The sequence below is a fragment of the Hibiscus syriacus genome, unplaced genomic scaffold (genome assembly GCF_006381635.1).
Source record: "Hibiscus syriacus cultivar Baekdansim isolate YM2019G1 unplaced genomic scaffold, ASM638163v2 tig00111277_pilon, whole genome shotgun sequence".
Lineage (NCBI taxonomy): Eukaryota > Viridiplantae > Streptophyta > Magnoliopsida > Malvales > Malvaceae > Hibiscus > Hibiscus syriacus.
This window is the reverse complement of record NW_024063044.1, coordinates 381,404-403,130: the sequence shown is the minus strand read 5'-3', so window position 1 is coordinate 403,130 and position 21,727 is coordinate 381,404. Positions and strand designations below refer to the sequence as shown.

General features: G+C 34.1%; 1 protein-coding gene and 1 pseudogene across 1 annotated transcript; both read right to left on the bottom strand.

Moving 5' to 3' along the window:
• Window positions 1-1,014: 1,014 nt before the first annotated feature.
• On the bottom strand, window positions 1,015-13,854 carry LOC120157884 (annotated as a pseudogene).
• A 1,928-nt stretch (window positions 13,855-15,782) lies between these two features.
• On the bottom strand, window positions 15,783-16,965 carry LOC120157868. The gene is made up of 4 exons (XM_039168867.1): window positions 16,858-16,965; window positions 16,610-16,660; window positions 16,264-16,526; window positions 15,783-16,182 (listed from the first exon to the last, which is right to left on the bottom strand). The coding sequence occupies exons 1-4, from the start codon at window positions 16,963-16,965 to the stop codon at window positions 15,783-15,785; spliced, it is 822 nt and encodes a 273-aa protein (XP_039024798.1).
• Window positions 16,966-21,727: the final 4,762 nt, after the last annotated feature.

Sequence of the window (21,727 nt, the reverse complement as noted above, 5' to 3'; positions counted from 1 at the left end):
TTTAAATTTTATTTTAAATAAAATTTATCATACATGTCACATGTCTCTTAATGGAGGTTTTTAACGACAGTTAACGTTCGAGCAGCTAAAATAGTAATGGAGAAAACACTAGGCACCTAAAATAATAACAGAGAAAATATTAGGCATCGAGATGAGTCAAGAAAAAGTTTAGACACCTATTCGAGAGAGAAAAAAAAATATTTTGGTATTTTTTAATAATGAAGTGATATATTTTCAATAAGCGTTAATGAGAGACTTTAAAATAATAGCATATAAAATATTAGGTACCTATTTGTTAAAATGGAGTATTGTTACTTAAAAGTATAATAAAAACACATATAATACTTATGTTTCAATGAAATTCCTTTTTATTCTACACCTAGTTCCAAAAATAATGAAAACTTTAAATCTTCCTCCAATATGCTTATAATAATTTTGGGATATGTTTATACAGCCATTCCCATTCGTTGACACTTTGACATGGAATTAGATAATTAGGATTGAATATCATCCTCCTCTTCCGAACAGTGATTAATAAAATGTGCAGGGCATACATTTATATGCCCAAAACTTTCCATGTTAAGATTAATGCTTAACGGTAATCAAAATGAACTCGAGCAATCAAGGGTTGGCGACATTACTCTCTTCTCAAAATACATGTTGCAACGCAACCGCTTGTGTGTCCAAAGACCTTTCTTCGTATCGGACGTGAGATTGATGACCTTTAAAGCGTTTGGTACGACACATGAACCAACAACCAAAGTTACAGGTTCAACTACTTCCATGACCCGCACGAACTAACTTACCTCAGTGGTTAAAGGAATCGTTATTGTTCGTAGAGGTCACGGGTTCAAACACCAGCGATTGTAGTAGGGTAATTAAGCTTCTATTGTTAAATGGTTGAGAATATTTAGAATATATACTACTTTATAACCACCTTAGCTTAATTGGGAAAAAAAAACTACTACTATGACCCTGTTTGCAGATTCAATATCACTGGAAGGTTATATTTTCACCATCCCAGCCTCCATGAGTTTTATTATAGAAACAAACTACTATGGATATACAATTTTACAAACTATACCTAATATTACCTGCGGCTCGTAGTACGATTTAACTACAAGTTAAATCTGCAAGACTCCCCAGCCCTCTCCTAGATGATCTTGAAGGAGGCTTATTTGTCTCTGATGTTGGAGATTGTTGGGATTCTGCTTTTGGGACCATCCTGGATATAGAAGAGCGATGATACGTTGATAAGAAATAGTGGAAAACCATAAAAATATATAAGACAAACGATGTTACTCCAACTCTTTATTTTCTCCCAAGTATATGCCCATGTCTGATACATAGGTAGCGGAGTATGGTCCTTCGAATGCATATAACTTCGAAAAGTTTGAGCATACTCATGTCGGGCGTGTACCCGTATCTGATACTCACTTGAGCATATCCATGTCGGACACATACTCATATCAACATTGAACTTCGAATCAGAAAAACATAGCAACAACGTACAAAGGGAACATAAAGACAATTGGAGTTTGAAGCTAACTCTATTACAGGAGAGGCATTTTCTTTACCTAATTGATAATATATGGCCTTGTCTAACAAAATTAAAACAATGATGCCAGAAAATGAAAACAAGACCCCAGACTAGCAGCTCACGCACCTTCAACAATGAAGTGGAACTGTCTCTTAATTGCGCTCGTGATTTTGCAAGCATATGGTGTTGTTGCTGAATTTTCTTAAACTGTTGCAGTGAAGCAAAGTCAAATCCATTCTGCAAATTCCCATTATCTTGGTCCATATCACCATCCTCAGTAATTTTTGATCCACTATGATTTAAAATTGGGGAGTAATGGTTGCCTGATGATGTTCGTTTGAGTTGATCATCATTGACAGAATTTGATGGCACAGTTTTTAGACGTCTTCGCAAGATCTTGAAGGCAGCACTTTGCTGCAGTTAAATAAACAGGTTGGGTATAATTTAACAATGAAAAATAATGCACATCTGTTGAGAGAGAGACAGTTTGTGACGGGTGCAGACAGATAAGAGATGTCCCCTTTAAACCATTAAACCACCCCAAACCCGACTGGAAGAGATATATTGATCTGTTTTGATGACGTTAAGTTTTTAAAAATAGGAAATACATACCTGTGGAAGTACCATTAAAAGGCCATATAATGCTTTCAGCAACCATATGTATCGTCGAGGTTCTAGAAGCTGGAAATCAGGAAAAGATCAGCTACATAACATATTTTCTAAACTAGAAAGAAAAACAAGGAAAATGGAAATCTAAACCAAATATGTATTACAAAATTGCAAATACAATGAAAACTAATGGACTCACTAAAGCTAACATATTTTGTCACGTTAAATTGATCATCAATCCCTTATTTTCAAGTTTACGATTAAACGCAACTATCTGATTGTTCGTCATATAAAATAGAAGTTTGATGGCCAGTCACTGAATTGTGGATGCATAACCTTTCCAAAAATGAAGGCTTCACAATCCCCGTCATTGGCAGAACATCCCATCATCAAATGGTAAGGAAAATTTTAGACATTACCATGTGAGGGAACATCTATATTACAGCAAACATAAAATAGTCATGAATAGCAAGTACTGCTTAAGACTTGCTGAAATATAAGCATCAGAAGTGAACCAAGTGAACCAAAAACTAAAAGAAAACTTACTGCTACAATCCTCAACAAATCAAGTATATTAAAGCCATAAAAACAATTGTACGGCAAGTTGGTGGTATCTATTTAAGCACCTGCAATCTTAGATAAGCGAAGATCGGAGCTTCGAGCAAGCGAATCAATTTATCAAGCTGGATCAAGAGTTTGGCATTAATATCTTCCTCGACCAGGGACTGTATCACTGCACATGCATGCTGGTACGTCTAACATGCAAATAAATAATAGATTAACAACCATGAAAGTATATGGTGCAACACAGCAACTGGTCCCTAAGCTAAACACACATGAAAAGAGAAAGACTGGCTATCCATTTAAAGGAGTTACAAAGTCTTACCTGAGCTAATAAACAAAGACTAACGATTGCCATGGGTGAATGACACCATGGTGCATAAAAAGAAACAAATAGATCTTTTCCAGCAGCATTAACCAGTGACTGTTTCAAAAGTTCCCGAAGATCAGATAGCTCAGAAGAAGTGAGTAGAATTAAATTCAATGCCTGAAACACAAGTGGAGAAAGTTTTAAATGTGTAGCTAATGGAAATACCATTCTAACTAAAGAAAGAAGTCCAGAAAAAATTATAACTTTAACATGTTGAAAATTTAGAATATCATTTTTGTACAGCCATAAATGTTATGTATATCCCATGATTTCTGCTCTATTTAAGGTTAATAATAATTTACTTCCAATGTATTTTAGGATAGAATAAATTAGCTCCTAATTTTTTGGGGGATTACAGTTTTCATGGAATTGACAAAAGTCAACTTCCATTTGTATAAATAATGTACAGCCTAATCCTAGAAAAATATAACAGAAAAATTCAGTTCTTTTTATTTTTACATAACAATATACTTAAAATTATAGAGTTGCCTCATGTTATTACTTATGATCAAAGAGCAATATTCCAGTAGTTGAAAACTTTAATTAGATAACAGAACCTGAACCATAGCACAGGCAAAATCTAGGTCTGCTTCTCCCTCTAATATGGTGGATAGCTCACGATAGACCCTCTCAGCATCCAAGAGAACACAAAGTCTACGGATTATTAAAGCACCACGCCTAAGAAAACAGCAAGATGATTTTCAAAGAAAAGGTGAAAGATAAGTAAATATTACAATAAGCATAGTAAGTCGGCCCTTTAGTCTACTACATGAGTGCTCAACTCGGAAAAACAATTCATAACAATTATAATTTCAAATCAAGAAATTTTGGAGCTTGAGGGTCCAAGATTCACCTTTCCAGAAGAGAACCATCAACCCGGAAATTATGCATCAGAAAAACAGCAAGCCGGCGGAAGTGCAGGGGATCTTGTGCTATGCAAGCATGAATGTCAAGAATCCGAGCACCACCTGGTTCAAAAAACAATTGCAAGGTAAATTATCATATAAAAAAGAACACTGAAGATACTAGTTTTTTTTCATCCATTTGTTTTTATTTATATTTTTTTATTATTTTTATTTTATTATATTATTATTATTTTTATTATTATTATACATACCAAAAAAACCGGCCTAGTTACAAGAGCCCAACCCAGACCGGCCCAAAAAAACCCTAAACCCATCTAGGGTTTTCATCTCAGCCCCAACCGCCTCTTCTTTTCCATCGTTGGATCTGGCTTAGATCCAACGGTCTAGATGGCTCCAGCAAGAAACCCTAGGGTTATGATACCCTAGGGCCACGTCGTCGCCGCCGCCTCTACTCTCATCAAACACTGTCGACGCTCATTGCCACGACGCCCACTGAAGACTCCGGAGATATCAACGCCAGCCGCCCACGTTTCAAGCTATAGGGTGAGTCACCACCATAGTTTAGTGACTCACCAAACTTTGCCCTATTAACCGGCCCGAAGCAAGCGCTGGTAATGGCTATAAAGCCATCGACCGAACCTGCAAAGAAAGAGGCAGAGAGCAAGAAAGCAACCAAAAACCCACACAATCAACAATAAATCCACAATACAAAACCGAAAGAAAGAGAAGAGATTGAAGGACTTACCACCGGGGAGCTACACAGTCGCCGGAGCCTCCGAATCTCGCCATAGAAACAAAATACAGAAGGTATTTTTTTGTAGATCTACGCAAATAGGAGACTTTTTAAGAAAAATGGGGTTGGAATAAGTCTTAGATCATTCGGATCTATATTTTGAGGAATTTAGAGAGAGGCGAGATAGAATTATTTCTCTCGTTTTTAGAGAGAGAATGAGAGGAGAGAAATGAGAAAATGGCTTAAAGGCCGATTATAAGGGGGAATAAATACCCTCACCAAAACGACGTAGTTTTGTTGAGGGACCCCTGTGTAATTTCGCGCATGTTTAACTATTCTCGCAGCCACTGTAACTTTAAAAACTTGCAATTTGATCCTTAAAGCATGTTTTCATTTATTATAATTTGGTATTCGAATTTTAGTTTATTATAATTTAGTCCTTTACATAATTATATATATTTTAGGTAAAATAACCAAGTTAGCCATTATAATTTTATTAATTAATATTTTAATCACGAACAACATATTTTAATTTGTTTTAATTTGATGTTCGAATTTGATATATGTTTATTTTAGTCCCTAAATTAATAATAGGTAAAATAACATGTTTATCCACTGTAATTTTAAATTACTAATTACGAATTAGGGTATTTAATTTTAATATGTTATAATTTAATCACTACTTTCATTTATTTATAAGTTTTATTATTTTTTTTCAATACTATAGTTTTAATTTTATTTATTTTAGTCACTATTTATTTATATTTTAATTTAATTTACTATTTAAATTTCAATATGTTTAAATAAATATTATAATTATTATTTTATTATTATTTTAATTTAGTCATATAAATATATATATATAATAAATATTATTTATTTATTGACTTTTTTTATATTAAATTAAAATCCTATTTAATATATATATTTGTTTTAATTTTATATAAATTACTTTTAGGAAAAAGTCATATTTTAATATTTATTTTTAATATTAAGAAAAGGGGATGCCTTAAAGCAACTAAAAATCATTTTTGATATTTCTAAATAAATAAATATCTTATTTATAAAAATATAAAAAAATATATGTTTATAAAAATTAATATATTTTCTTGGAATTATACTAATAAATTTAAAATCACATGATTATGAATTAAATATATTTTTGAATTCTTAAATTTCTAATAATAGAGACAATTTATAATTAATGAATATCAATTTTGGGCGATATAGGAGTGTTAATCATTCCCTAAACGTAACCGACCACTAATCTTTTTTTATTAAATTTTTTTGATTATACGCAGATCAGTTTATCTTTTAAATTATATTTTTTTAAAAATTATTTTAAAAGATTGTTTTTAGGTATTTGATCCACCTAACCCAAAAAGATCAATGGTGACTCCCAAAATATTTTTTAAAATCAAAATCATTTATTTATTCATTTTAATTTTTCTGTCAAGTAAAAATTTATACCCAAAAAAAAACCGGTTACGACAAACACCTTTAGGTTACCACTACACATTCATTTTAATACCGAGACAATATGTAAATATTTGGAATTAAAATCCTAAAATCAAATACGAAAAGTTCTAAATTTCAGTTTATGAAGTTAACAGGTATGGGAGAGCAGAGACTACATTAGATACATTCCAAAAATAATAACATTCAATTGTTTTCATAACTGAGAAGATCCAACTTCTCTCTAAAACTCATGCGTTTTTAAAAAAGTTTTCCCTGAAAACATCATCCCCAGTGTCATTCCCTTCCTAACCCAGCAACCGGCCACCATTTTCGCTGCCGCGTCAATCACCGTCATTAAGCTCCGACCGACGCTCGTCGGCATAAGAATAGTAAGAAAAAGCCACCATTCGAAGCCTCTCTTCTCCCTGGTTATGAATCTGTAGTTGGTTTTCTCAAAATCGAACTAGATAGACGTAGATCTAGAGGAAGATTTTCGATTCTGCCAGTCGATTTTCCTGAAGATACAAGCTGCTGCTTTCTCCTCCTCTTCCCTTCTCCATCTTTTCGATCACTGCTACCCCAAACCCATCTACAAATTTCACTACTTCAGCCTTTCCCATTGACGGCCTCCAAACTTTCCATTCTTCTCTTCCGCCGTTGATCATCGGAACTTCCAGGTTTGCTCGCCTCGACGCCAGCATCAAGGATAGGCTTCGTTTCTAGAGGGAGAGCCTCATCACAATGGATCTACGCCGAGTGTTCTTCAAATCTGCCGCCGTCGCCGGTGACTTATTCCGACAACAGTAATCTAGTTCTGAGCTTGGGTCCCTTCGCACGACATCAATTCGGCTTACAATGTATAGATCTCCTTCGGTAGGCATTGAATCGTCTCGGATCCGAGGTAGGTTGCTCCCGGGGTTATACAAGGCCTTCTCACCTTTGCGATTTGCCGACGGAGAGGCCAGACTTCGGTTAATGGTTCTGCCCCAGAGTTATGGCTCAAAGATGACGGCCAGGAGGCGACTACGGGTTATCCAATCACAGCCGGAAAATGGTGAACATCTCCAAGCCCTCGCCGAGGGCCGTGAATGGCGGGATTCGCCTGTTGAGAAGGAAACTGTCAATGGTGGGTCTGGTGGTAATAGGATGCAGCCGTTGAGCGGTGGAGATAGCGGGGTCAGGTTAAGTCAAGATCAATGGGGGGAAATACATATGAGATCCCGATTGGAGGCTTCGTCAACAAATAAGGACACCTTTTTTGTAAGAAATATGGCGGATAATGAACCTAAGTCTAATGGTTTGTCTCGTTCACAAGGAGGGCAATATAGAATTGGGAAGCTTTCTTTAGTAGCGGCATCACCAACTCTTTCTGCCGTTGATGTTGATCACGATGGAACCAAGGAGTCATCATGAAGGGGTATTCTGATGAAAAATCTTCTGAAGTAACAAATAGGAGGAGAATCGGGTTTCATAATTGGTGGAAGGAAGGTCAACCAAAAATCCATAATGGGTACAGAAGTGGTTGCTACACGTTATTTATCGAAAACCTACCAGAGAATATCCATTAGAAGAAGTTTGGATCTTTATTTTGCACTCACGGTCGGGTAATTGATGCTTTCATTCCTAATAAAAGAAACCCAAAAGGAGTTCGTTTTGGGTTTATTCGTTTTGCAACAATCGAAGAAGCAAGGAAAGCAATCTCAGAAATGAAAGGTTATTATATTGACGGCAACAAAATTAGTGTTTCTTTGGCTAAACATAAACCTCGACAGTCTTTTTGGAGAAAGGCCTCGACAACTATTCATCGCAAGGCGAGGATGAAAGTTGTTTCGAGGAATAATCATTGTGAAGTTGAAGGTGTTATTGACGAGGATAAACTTCACGTGTTGAGTAAATGTCTAGTGGGGTGGTGCAAGTACTTTATCAAAATTGGTAATCTCGCTAGTCAAATGTAAGCCAAAGGCCTCACTGGTTTCTCTCGTTAATGAGAGCTGCTAGATATGCAGTACTAATAATTTTTGAAGACTGCTTCATTGAGAAATGTGAAGAATGATAAATCAAAGACTCTCGCAAAGTGGTTCTCCAGAGTTAAAGCCTGGTCAGAGAATCTGGTGGTGGAATGTCGTCGAGTGTGGTTAGTTTGCGAGGGAGTTCCTTTTTACGCTTGGAATTTGGATACTTTCAAAAACATTGCAGATAAGTGGGGTAATTTATTAGCAATCGACGAAAGCTGTCAGTCACCATCATCTTTTGATCGGGCAAAAATTCAAATCCTCACAAAGGCTCATTTGAGAATTGATGAGTCGTTGGAGTTGAAGGTCGGTGCTAACTCTTTCAAAATCATGGTGCATGAAATTAAGCATTCCTTCAAACCAAATTCTTGGGTCCCTGACGAAGTCGATACTCATTAGATCTTGTTTCTTCAATTGGGGCTTTGATTTAGTTTACATGGTTGCAGGTGTTGGTTTTCTTTTGTGTTATGTTCTTTTGCGTTGTTTTTTTTCTTTTGCTGGAGGTGTAATTTAGAAACAGGGTGATTGTCGATGGAATTTTTTGGTTGAAGATGTTAGAGTTTTAGGTGTTTCTAATTTGTTGTAATGGAGTATTTCTCCATATGAGGATATTCATTGTTTTCATATGTATTCGATATTATTCTTATATAACTATGAGATACTCTTTTCTTCCTTCCAATGTTCATTAACATACTTCTTAGTATGTGGACGAATACGAATGGAGTTTTTAATGAGACCTCCAACTTTTATCAACAAAAAAATAATAATAACATTCATCTATATCTAGTGCATGGCACAAATAGTAATGTGTAAGATGTTTCAGGTTAGTAAGGGCTAAGATGTTTCCAATAGTCACAGAAAGAAAATTCCTAACCACAGTTTCATTATCCATTACATGGAAAAAGAAGCGAGGACAACTAATGATTATAACATTTGCAATACAATCAAAGAAATAAAATTTCCCAAGTAATGTTACATTATCACCAAATCAGCCTAATAAAAAGACAAGAATTGGTAACGAACTTCAAGATAAAGAGTGCATAAACAGAACTAATTGCTGGAATAAAAGCACAACTATAAATGATTGAATATTAAAGAAAACAAAACCAAAGAAACTCAGTAATGAATGTTAAATGGGCTGACCATTAGTAACTTGTACCAAAGTTTGGAATAATGTCAGAGGATATAAGTTTTTCAAGATAACCAAAAAAGGCAACAAAAGCAAAAAATTAGTGCATAGTTTGATTATCTAATACATGTGGAAAAAGTGAGGGCTACTAATGATTACAACATTCCCAATACATTCCAAGGTAGAAAAGTTACTACATTGTTTTACTATCACCAAAACCAAATGAAAGGATGAAAGAACAGGTAAGAAACTTCAAGATAAAGAACATAAACAAAAGAAACTCAGTAATGAATGTTAAATGGGTTGACCTTTACTAAGATGTACCAAGTTTTGGAATAATATCAGAGGATATAGTTTTTTCAACAAAATTAAGAAGACAACCAAAAAATGCAACAAACTCTGTCATAAGCTAGGGACATCACATTCTGACAATGAAATATAGAATTATAGTCTTCATAAGTAGTATGCTGTTTAGGTTCAATGAGTTGACAATGCAATAAAGATATCACACACCCGTAGTTAATCCCTTAAAAAAGAGAACCAAAATGAAGATGACAGTATAAAACCCCTAAAAGCAAGACTTTCTAGGTTCTTGGGAAAAATGCACATATCAGCATTGAGCTAGAAGTTTCAATAACAGTTGCACCAAAGAAATAAGATATTAAATATATTGGGCACATCCTAGTGTAATTTAGTGATGCTCATAAACAAAAAATAAATAAATAAAAAAGAACAACAAAATAAAAATAAAAGAAACCAAATTAGAATCAAACACAAAAGCAGGACCAGAAGTTTACCTCATCAGAAGAATCAGACAAAGCTTTCAATAAGGTGTCAAATATGTCATTTAGGAAACAAAAGACCTGTTTCAGGTAAAAAAAAAAGTTTAACATCATTTGTATTGGAGAAACACTAGCATCAGAAACTGCACCTAAATGTAACATACAATTAAGAAAACTATCACACCTTCACACAGGCAATGCCGTCTTTTTTATACATGAAAATATTTTAGGTAGCATTAGATATGCTTCCGCAAAGAATGCTAAAAGTATTACAAAAAAACACTCAATTAGGACTTTCTTCGTGATGCAGATATTACACATATGCACATGTACCAAAAGAAGTTGAGAAGGTCCATTTCCGGCATCCATGTACCAAAAGATTAGATATTTATAGCAAAAAATCTTTAAATACTTAAACAGTAATAAAAACCTAGACTTTGATGTAGTTTTAAAGCACTGATAGTATAAAACCAAAATATGAGAAAAACACAAGAACAGGATGCACATAAATAAATAACTGCTTTCTCACCTCAGCGCGATATCTGTTCAAAAGGGTTGATATCCAGTTCAATGCTTCAATTCTAGATGCCTCCCACTCACTATCCAGTTGCCTGATCAGTCAACACGGATAGTAATTACTACAAAGTCATTGCACAGTTAAATTATTTCAAAGAAATTAGAAAAACATCATTTTAAGCACTTTTGTATAGCTCTTCATAATTCAGAAGAGCTAAATATTCCCAGAGAAGTGCGAACAGCCAGTAACAATTTAAACATAGTATTTTTCCTAGGTAACAAAGACTACACCTCCTCGCAATGGAGAGAACGGCACCCACATCAAAGTTTTCTGCTGGATTAGCCTCAATTGCACGAAGTGCCTCATTGGTTTCACGAGCAACCTAATATAAGAATATGAAGATAAACACACAAAACGACACAAAGAAAACAACTCCACATGAATTTCTAAAAGGAATTGCAGATGGTTATTTTAAGATGCATTAAGGAGACTATAGAAGAAATAAACTTACCACTCTAGTTTTCTCTTCTTTATCAGATATGCAGGGAAGAATGGCTCCTAGGATGCCAGCATATTTTAGGAAAAAGCTGGTCTCCACCAAGTTTTACAAACTCACTTATCTGTACAATGAAAAAAACAGATTTGAACTGTCCATGATATGAAAGTACCAAATGGAATATTTACCGTATGAATAGAAAGAAAAGTAAAGTAAAGATTATCATAGTAAGTAACATATTGAGAAGGGGGAGAATCCCTTTTCAGAAAATATCCCCCTTTCTAGAGCAAGCTTAAGTAAATTCTACTTACCCAAGTGATAGCTGTTAACCGAGTAAATTCATCAGGAGCAGCTGCCCTTTGCACCAATATCTCAGCCATGCGACCATAATCTACAGACTTCAAGAGTAGCACTGCTTGAGTCAGAAAATTTACAAATGAAAAAAAAAGATTTTGTTTAATGAGAAATTCTTGTAAATGATACCAATGAGCCATAAATTTCTTTACTAAATAAGTAATCAGTCATGTTACTCATATATATGTGTAAAAGGAAATCTTGGCATAAGAAACTTTAAGAAAAGCAACCATAGAGCAATCCAACACTTAAAGAACAAAATCTCAGAGGATGTCTTACTGGAGAGTTCTTAATCTCTTGGAGAAACTCTGAAAGTGCTGAATCAGCTTGCTGCCGTATTTCACGACTAGAATCACTTAACATATTAAACAAACCTGAAAGTTACCAAGAGCTAATTAAATCACTTCTTCTAGAGAGTGGCATACTAGTTAAAAGGAATAAAACTATATTACCATCAAGAAAATCAGGGAGGAAACCCAACATGTCAATATCTGGAACACTATCCAATACAGTTATCCATCCAACCAAAAACTGACGGACATAGGGATTTAGAACATTCATGCGCTCTCTCAACAATGGTATAAATTCTTTGATACTGAAGAAAAAGCAACCATGTGTTAACATTATAAGGATGTTTCCTGGAAAATTAAAACAAGACCTCTAAACATAAACAAACTCCACGGAGAAAAAATGGAAGCAAATAAAGCACACCTGAACTGGTCACATTCAGTAACAATGTCCTGTTTCCCATTGAAAAATATAAGAGCAATAAATTTCTGTTTCACATGATCAAGATGCTGGCATTTAAATGAGGTAAAACTTACTAACCTTCACAAGCCTATCTAAAAGGTGAGCAGCACTCTGTACATTGACATCTGGATCAGCGGAGAGCTTGCATAAAGCATTAAATATCTGATTAAAGAATATAATTAAATCTCCCCGTACAACCTGTAGAGCAGAAGAAGGAATTTCCTGTCCACTGTTATTCAAGAAAACAATAAATGATAACAAAAAGAAAAATACTCTACCTTCACCTTTGCAATGTTATATAAAGCTTCACAAGCATAATAACGAACTCTGCTATCTTGGTCAGAAAAAGAACTAAGAACCGGTGGCACAATTTGCTGGCAGATTGCATCAAAAGCCAATTAATCACCAAATTATAACAAAAGAAGAGAAGAAAATTTAAGGAAATAAACAACTGAAAAAAAACTGACTTATCAAAACAGGAAAATAAAAGCAATCATCCAACATCACAGCAAACAACATTTTTCCAATTTTACTTCTTATTCCATTTGAGAAAGAAAATAAATTGAAGCAATGCTAATCCCCTCTAACTACAAAAGAACATAAAATATCAATCCCTACCAGAGATCAGAGAGGTCTGGAGATCAAAATCCTACAGTTTATTAAATCTAGAATGGAATATGACATAGCTTATGTCAGGTAACAGTCAATAAGGCACACCAAATGTACTTGCTTTCCTATTCATAGTCAAAGACGATACCGGCATTCACTGAAACATTACAATCATAGAGCACAAATCGTTAAACCTTAAAGCAGAATTCTTAGTTCTTAAATGAAAATGTGATGGTAAATATTACCCTAATCATTGCTAATAAGATGTAAACATTTTAATAGATAGCGATTTAAAATTTTGAAGGCAAAGTAATTCTTACCTCAAGATGTTGGGCCGCTTCAGAAGTCAACCCAACAGTGGCAGCAGCTAAACCTATCAATCCTCCCTGCATAGACGCAACAACAATTTTAACAAAACTAACCCAAAATTCAAATTAAATAGATACAAAGAATCATGGAAATGTACAAAATTCTGGAAATTATTCATCATGCACCAACCTTACGGTGATTGGCTTGTGGAGAGTAGACAAATTCCATAGCTAATAAATTGATCACCGCCGATATCTTCTCGTGATAGCCCGACGAAGCCAGCTGTTTCACAATTCCTTCAATCTACACATAATTGTGGTGAGAAAGGCGTGAGCAATTCAATCATTTAAATTCCATGAAAATTCAAAAAAAAAAAAAGGGGAAAAAAACCTCAAGGGCCGCATGCTTGCGCTTCTCATACAGCTTATCAGAAAGATTACGGAATAAGGAGGCAGGAATCACGGAGAGCGCGTCAGCCATAACAAATAATTAATTAAAGAAAAAAAAACATTTTCCTTTGATTAAATCAAATTCGCTTCCTGATCTTTTCAAGTTCGAATCTGAACATAGTTTTTGGTCTTTTTAGAGTTTGATGCTTCCTTTTGCGAGCGAGAAATGAAAAATTGGGGTAATTCAGATCTGGTAAAATGGAGCAGAAAGTATAAACCAATCGGTTTTTTCTTTTCTTTATTAATTTTACAAAAGGCTATCGGATATTCTAATTTCCTTATTAACTATTATTACGTAAGAAAGAAAGGAAATTGAATTTCATTTTCCGGGAAAGTTTGGTGTTTGGATTGTGGTGTTTTTGTTTGTGTAATAAGATGTTTAAAATGTTTTAAACAGTATTTTTAAAATCAGATCGGACCTTAAACCAAAGATACTAGTTTATTGGTTCATTGGTTTAACTGTAGTTTAATCGGGTTGAATCGAATTATATAAAATAATTTTTTTTAAATTTTACATAAAATTTAAAGCAATATTAATATATGCAGCACTAAAGAAAAACGTCTAAAGAGCATAGAATAGCAAATATAAGAGAACAAAACAATCTCACATAGTTAAAAAAATATAGAAGAGCATCCCAAAAATCTAAAGAATAAAAATAAGAGAACAAAACAATCTCACATGACTAATAAACATAGAAGAGCATCTCAAATGTCTAAAGAATAAAAATAAGAGAACAAAATAATCTCACATGACTAATAAACATAGAAGAGCATCCCACCTTACTTCTATAAATAATAGAGGTAATTTGACATTCAAAATCATGGAGCCTTTTGGTGAGCACATAGCAAACTATTCTTTCGCTTCAATTAAGCTTGAGTTTCAGGCTTCAATCGAGCTTTTAAAATTTTTTTGAGTTCGAGCCTTTTCGAGTTCAAGTTTCAATATTATATTTCGAGTTCGAGTTGAGCTTAATAATTTTTAGCTTGCGAGTTTTTGAGTCGAGTTGAGCTTACTTTTAAAGTTTTTGAGTTCGAGTCAAGCTCAGCAATACTGGAGTTCGACTCGGTTCGTTAACCAAACGACGTTGTTTGGTTTATTTTTTTTAAAGAAAAAAACAGAATCGGCGGTTCACACTGGTTTTGTCGGTTTTCAGTAGGTTCACACTGATTTTACCGGTTCTCAGCCGGTTCATTGCAAAATTAGTTTTGGAAGTTAACCGGACCGGACATACCACTAGTTCACGGTTCAACCGGTTGAACCGGCCGGTACGGTCCGGTTTTAATAACTATGGTTTTAAAACATATAAAAATTAGAGTAAACTATGCGAGTACTCATCAACCTATTATTTTACTTCCATTTTGGTCATCAAATCAAACTTTTTCTTTTTAAAATTACACCAACATTATTTTTTTTTTCTATTTTAATCATCGATCATTATTTATTTAACATCTATTTTAATCACCAATCACTAATTATTTAACGACGATGCTAACAATAGATTTCTTAATTACTTTTTGAACTTTTATGTTGTTTCCTATCTACACTTGTTTTTGTTTAATTTTTAATATTTCAAAGTAATGAACGTAGTCATATAATCCATATAGAGAGAGACACTTAAATGAGTAATTTTTAATCATTCTAATAATATCCCTTTTGAATGAATCATTTCTTTACATGCCCTTTGTCGTTTCAGGGTGGAGTGTTTCATTGAGCACCAAGATGCTTCTACTGTTCGAACTTCGACGAGTTCAACCGGAATTGTAAGTCGTGAGGCAGCCGACGTTCTCTTCTCGAGCAGTGTGCTGTGGGGTACTAGTCTGTCGAGTGATATCAGATTGAACATGGCCCTAACGACGGCGAAGACGTTGCTTGTATTACCCATGCCAAGACCAACTGAGATTGTTTTCTTGTACAGTCATGCATAGTTGAAAAGTGAAATAACACTTATTCTCTAATCACAATTCAAAGAGACAATACCTATCTTTTTTTATTTTGAAATAGGAAAATCTTTATATTCCAATAGCATCTGGGATTATAGACTTAATATAATTGGGTTTATTATAGTAAAACCAGTACGGATTGAGTCTCAACAAAGCCCAATACGCATGAGAGTGAGCGACTTAATTTGCATCACGGTTTACATAAAAAAAATTAAGATCACAATTCCTGATCAGAATATCTTGTGCTTCGTTGAGCGACAATCCGATGGTTGAAACATCTTCTCTTCTATTGGAAAGTCAGTTGACAATGAAAATCGTATCGCCTTCAATAATTGTATCCATCCACCCATTCTCCATTGCGAACTTAAGTCCTTGTGTAAAAGCTTCCACTTCCGTGGATTCTGTCGTGAAAGGTGGAGTAATTTGTCGACGCATGCCCCCTAGCACCATCCCGTTGTGGTCTATGGCCACAATGCCTATTACTGATATGGCTTTTGTTGTGCTAAAAGCCCCGTCAACATTAATCTTAACACCATTTGTCTTAGGGCAACTCCAAAATGTTGATTTCATCGAGTTCTGTGAGGGGGTGGGAAAAGTTCCAATTGAATTGGCTTTAACAAAATCAGCACAAAGCCCCCACACGACCACCATCACATCCCTATCGTCTTGCGTCTCTTCATCATGCAACCATTTGTTCCTTCAATTCCACACGTTCCAAAGCAACACCAGGAGTCTGGCTAGCCCAACTGTATCCAACTGAGTGATTGTCCATTCCAACCAATCCTTATACGAAGTCCCTTGCCAGTCGATGATTGAGGGATTGAGTCCTGAGATTTGGAGGATGGCACGCATCTTTGGGCAATTCTTAAGAGCATGGATCGTAGTTTCCAGTTCACTCCCACAAAGGGGACATGATCCCTCAGACAGTCGGGCCTTCTTCAATTTTTCCCTTGTAGGGATTGCCTCATGGCACACTCTCCATCTAAAGATCCTAATTTTGGACAGCGTAGGCAATTTGCTGAGGGTTTTCCATATCTTTCCCTGTTATGATGAAACCAACTGGTGTCATGATGGCTCCAAATCAATCTATTATCATGGGTGGGGGCAATGAGGGTTCTGAGGACTTTATTCGCATCTTCAGGGTGAGTAGTTGTTGGATCTTTGCTTCGTCCAATCTGGGGACATTTGGAAGCATAAAGTCGGAGCATTTAAAAGGAGAATCCTCATTATCGCGGTAAAGGCTCGTCCAACTTATTGGAGATGCATCCCCTCATTTGTCAAGGAACATTTTGGCTAGTCCAAGCAAACGAAGCTTTATTTCCTATTTTTGCTTCCAAAAAGAATGAATTGAGGAAATACTTTCTTTGAAGACTTTGAAAGCCAGGGAGTTTTCAGAAAGAATAAGAACCCACAAACAAAACGCCCTGCAGAAGAGAACAGCAGCCACCAATGGACAACTGCACAAGACACTACCCCCCATCTAAGCCACGCTACTACCCGTACATAACCATTCCAAGCCAGCCCTGTAACTCAGCAAAACAGGAGCATGCTAACAACCTGCCCTCTAAGCCATCAGCTATGTACACAAATAAACGAACAAAGAAACACCTACTGCCCTCAACATAAAGCCCAGCTAGTCAGCAAACCTTGCATGGACGATCCAAATATAATTGTTAGAAAAAGACTCAATAAAATTTAGGAGACATTGTTTAATAAATCAAATCTATTTTGCTTTTACACACATTTTGAATTTGATCCATATATTATGAATATGCTCCGCACATATTTAAGTTGTCATTTAATATTAAAATTAATCATTGGATTCATACGTTTCAAATACTCTCTCGATGTGGTTACTGTCCTTGGAGGTGACACGCAGGGAGTTGTTTGCATGATGGTGGCATTTAGCTTATTATTGGCTGCTTAGTTTGTTTCTTTTAAATTCAAAAATAAAAAATATAATAATAATATTTAATTCGAGATTTTAATAGGTAATAGATTAGTTGTACATATATATTACTTCTTCTTTTTCATTGTTAATCATTGAAACTATATTTTATAAGTGCAAACATAAATACTTACCTGGTTATAAAATTATTCTTTTTGATTTTTTTATTATGAAAAAAAAAATTATAAAATAACTTCAGTGACCGAAAATGCCTTATAATATACGATTTTAACCAACTTTTTTTGGATTTGCGAAAATGACCAACAAATTCGCAACGAGAACTCCAATTTCGCAACACAGGTTCCAAAATCGCAACGCGAATAGGTAAATCGCAACGATAATATGTAAATCGCAACGATAATATGTAAATCGCAACACAGAAGTTAAATTCGCAACGCTAATTACCGATATAGGTAAACAGTACTATCGCAACGCGATTTTCGTTTTCTCAACGCGAATTTCATTTTCGCAACGCTAATTACCTATATCGGTAATTAGCATTACGAAATTCGAGTTGCGAATTTGGAGAATTCGCGTTGCGATTTACATATTATCGTTGTGATTTACCTATTCGCGTTACGAATTTGGAAAATCGCAACGCGAATTTCGTTTTCGCAACATTAATTACTGATATAGGTAATTAGCGTTGCGAAATTCAAGTTGCGAAATTTGAGTTGCGAATTTGGAGAATTCGTGTTGCGATTTACATATTATCGTTGCGATTTACCTATTCGCGTTGCGAATTACATATTATCGTTGCAATTTAACTATTCGCGTTGCGAATTTGACTTTCGCGTTGCGATTTTGGAACCTGTGTTGCGAAATTAGAGTTCGCGTTGCGAATTTGTTGGTCATTTTCGCAAATCCAAAAAAAGTTGGTTAAAATCGTATATTATAAGGCATTTTCGGTCACTGAAGTTATTTTATCTTTAATGGTTGACCCTTTTTTCCCATATGTATGGGGTAAGGAAGAGGTAAGATAGTAGGCTGCCCCCAACACCAAATTGAGAGCAACTTCCGTAGGAGACCTCCGAATTATGAAATGCCCTTCGTGAGACTCGATCTCACGACCTCAAGGTTAAGAACCTTGTGCTCTCTTTAATAAAATTGATATAATAATAAATTTAACGAATTAATTTTTAAATTGTTTTATCATTTCCTGGTCACTGATGTGTCAAGTACATTAAATATTTTGGTTCTTCTATATTGAAATTTCTCTCTAATTTTTACTTTCCTTGGTGATTGCTAGGACTCTAAAGTTGCCATCTGATTGTGCTAGTGATTTTATACTTATTAATCATCACTGCAAAATGGAACAATGGAAGAGCTAAAGGTGATGCCAATTTAAAAACAATAGAAAGAAGATGTATTAAATGATAAAACTTTTAAATGTTGAAAATTAAGTTTTTAGAATCAGAATTAAATTAAAATAAAGTGTAAAAACTGAGAAAATAATTTATTATTACATCAATTTTATTAAATACGCACCATCCAAACAATTTTTAACTTGTTTTTTAATTTGGTGATCATTTTGTAATATTTTATAGTTCGCAGACTCAACAAAAATGTTCATATAATTAAAGGACCATTTGTGTACTTCACCCTTATTTAAATAATTAATTGCGCTGACTTAATATTTTTCAGCAATACTAAAACGAGACCACAAATTCAAACACGTTTAAACTTGAAATAATGTATAAAATCTAAACATCATCTATATCCGATTCATTATCTTTAAATAAATAGTGTTTTATATTTATCCCATATTAATAAAAAAATGTTACAACTTCAATAATAAAAAGAATAATTGAATGTTATAATTCATAGGCATTATTAAATGAAAAATCCTTGTTAATGTTTTTTTTTTGAAAAATAACTCGTGTCAGATTAGTTAGAAAATTAACCCCAAACAACCCATATAAGACTATCTCATGTCCTATAAAACGTGTTTAATGAACCTCGTGTTTTATAGGACTCTAGACCTATCAACTTTTTTCCAGATAAAGTCATTTAATATTAGATAAAGGCAATAATAAATACATGAAATTCGCTTTTCGTATTGTAGAACGCAATATATCTTATGTAGACAGTTTGAGGGTTATTTTTCTAACTAATCTGACACGACGGTTGTTTTTCAAAAAAAAATAATGAGGGTTTTTCATTTAATAATGCCCAATTCATATTCAATGCTAACTTCCTAATATCCATTATTCGAGTTTAATTAGGTGAATATGACTATTGTTTCCATTCATATCCACTTGATAACGTTTATTACACTTAAAATAGCAGCAAATATTAGTAAAATTAAAATAACTTCTACAAGATGCATCATTAAGTAAAAAGGATCAATTTTATATGGTAAAACTGTAAAAACAACAGCCTAAACAAATCTGTATCGTGGTAGAACCCCAAATATTAATAAACAGATGATGCCTAAAAGTTAATCTGATGCCCTATGTAGGATTGTAAATGAGACGAGATAGATCGTGAGCTACTCGAGATTGACTCGATCAAGGTTCGATAAATACTCGGATCGAATGGACTCGACTTAAGCTCGACTTGAGTTCTTAACGAGCCGAAATGAGCTACTCGATATTCGACTCGAAAAGCTCGTGAGCAGCTCAAAAAAATGTTATATTATAATTTTAGATTTTTTAAAATTATATTATTAAAAAAATATTAAAAATACACTATTGATAATTATAAAATTTTAAAAATATATTAAAAATTCTATAATACAACTACCCTCAAATTTTAATTAATATCTTTGTAATGAACCTTAAACCCTAAACCCTAAACCTTGAACTATAAACCATAAACACTAAACCCTAAAATGTACTTATCTCATAAATCGGTACCAAGTCGATTAAGTAATGTCTTTGTAATGAACCCTAAATCCTAAATCCTAAATCTTATACCCTAAATACTAAACACTAAACCCTAAACTCGATTATGTGATAGGGGTTAAGTTATGCACATGAAGGTAACATACAAATTATGCAAAATGATGTTATGTGACTCCTAAATAAATCATTCGCATACTTATACATAAACATATCAACATGCAAAATAAATATAAACAACTAAATAAAAAAAAATCCTAAACAGTGACTAATTTAAGAGAAACCTAAATGTGAGGAATAATTTAAGCTAAATATACTAACTTTAGAATGATGATTGATGATTAAATTCACGTAAATGTAAAATTAAACTTACAAAATTGGAATTAAATCAATGACTTAAATACAAAATGTGCATAAACTATGTCTTATATGCAATTGATCCTATTCGGTTTAAGTTAAAATAATATGGAAAATAACATAAATGACACCTGAACATTTAAAACAAATATGAAAATTTAAACAAATGTGATTGAAATACAGAAATTAAAATATAACATACAAAACTATAAATTTATTAAACATGCATATACATATTAAACTAATGACTAAATTTAAATAAACATAAAATTTAACATACAAATCAAGAATTAAATTAGAGATTTACAAAAGGGTGCTCAAGTTTGGGGGACTATAACTTAATTTACCAAAATATTAATATGAAACCTAAATTTAATTAAACCTAAACTAAACTCACGCATACAAAATACCAAACACAGTCGCATAACCCCTTTATTCTCCAACAACCTCTCTCGGTAGCTCTCTTAATCTCGTCTCTCCCTCTCATGCACACATGACACCACTCTCAACATGATGGTCCTCTTCTTCTTCGGCGAAGACCCTAATACAATAGGGTAAACCAAATCGAAAACTTCTACCCTTTAGGTTTCGAACTACCTAAATAAACCACTTTATTTCCCTACTATCCTCATCTCTCTAGGTGACCGAGAAAGCTCGAAAGCTTTCTACATCGGCCACCACAAGCGAGTGGCCAAATCCAACTCCGACCACCACGGGACTCAATTGGTAAGTCTCTAATCCTAACCCATACACTACCAAGCACTTGGTTCTATTCTAACTCATTCTTTTTATTTACCCTGATCTAAAGCTAAGGAACACAACACCACCAGCCGAATATTCCTAAGGCTCAGACGATTTCCATTTAACAGTCAACCCTTCCTCTTCTCTTAGATCCCTAGCTAAGGTATTTCCCCCTACACTTTCCTCATTTTTATGATCTAATTTCGTCCTAAGGCTTTCCCAGGGAAGGTAAGAAAATGGTCAAATTTTGAATCTGATTAGAACTTTAATTTTTGTCCATTTCTTTTTCTGTCTAAATTTGTAAAACATTTTGTAAATCGATTTCAAATTTCCAATGATTTATGTTACTACTT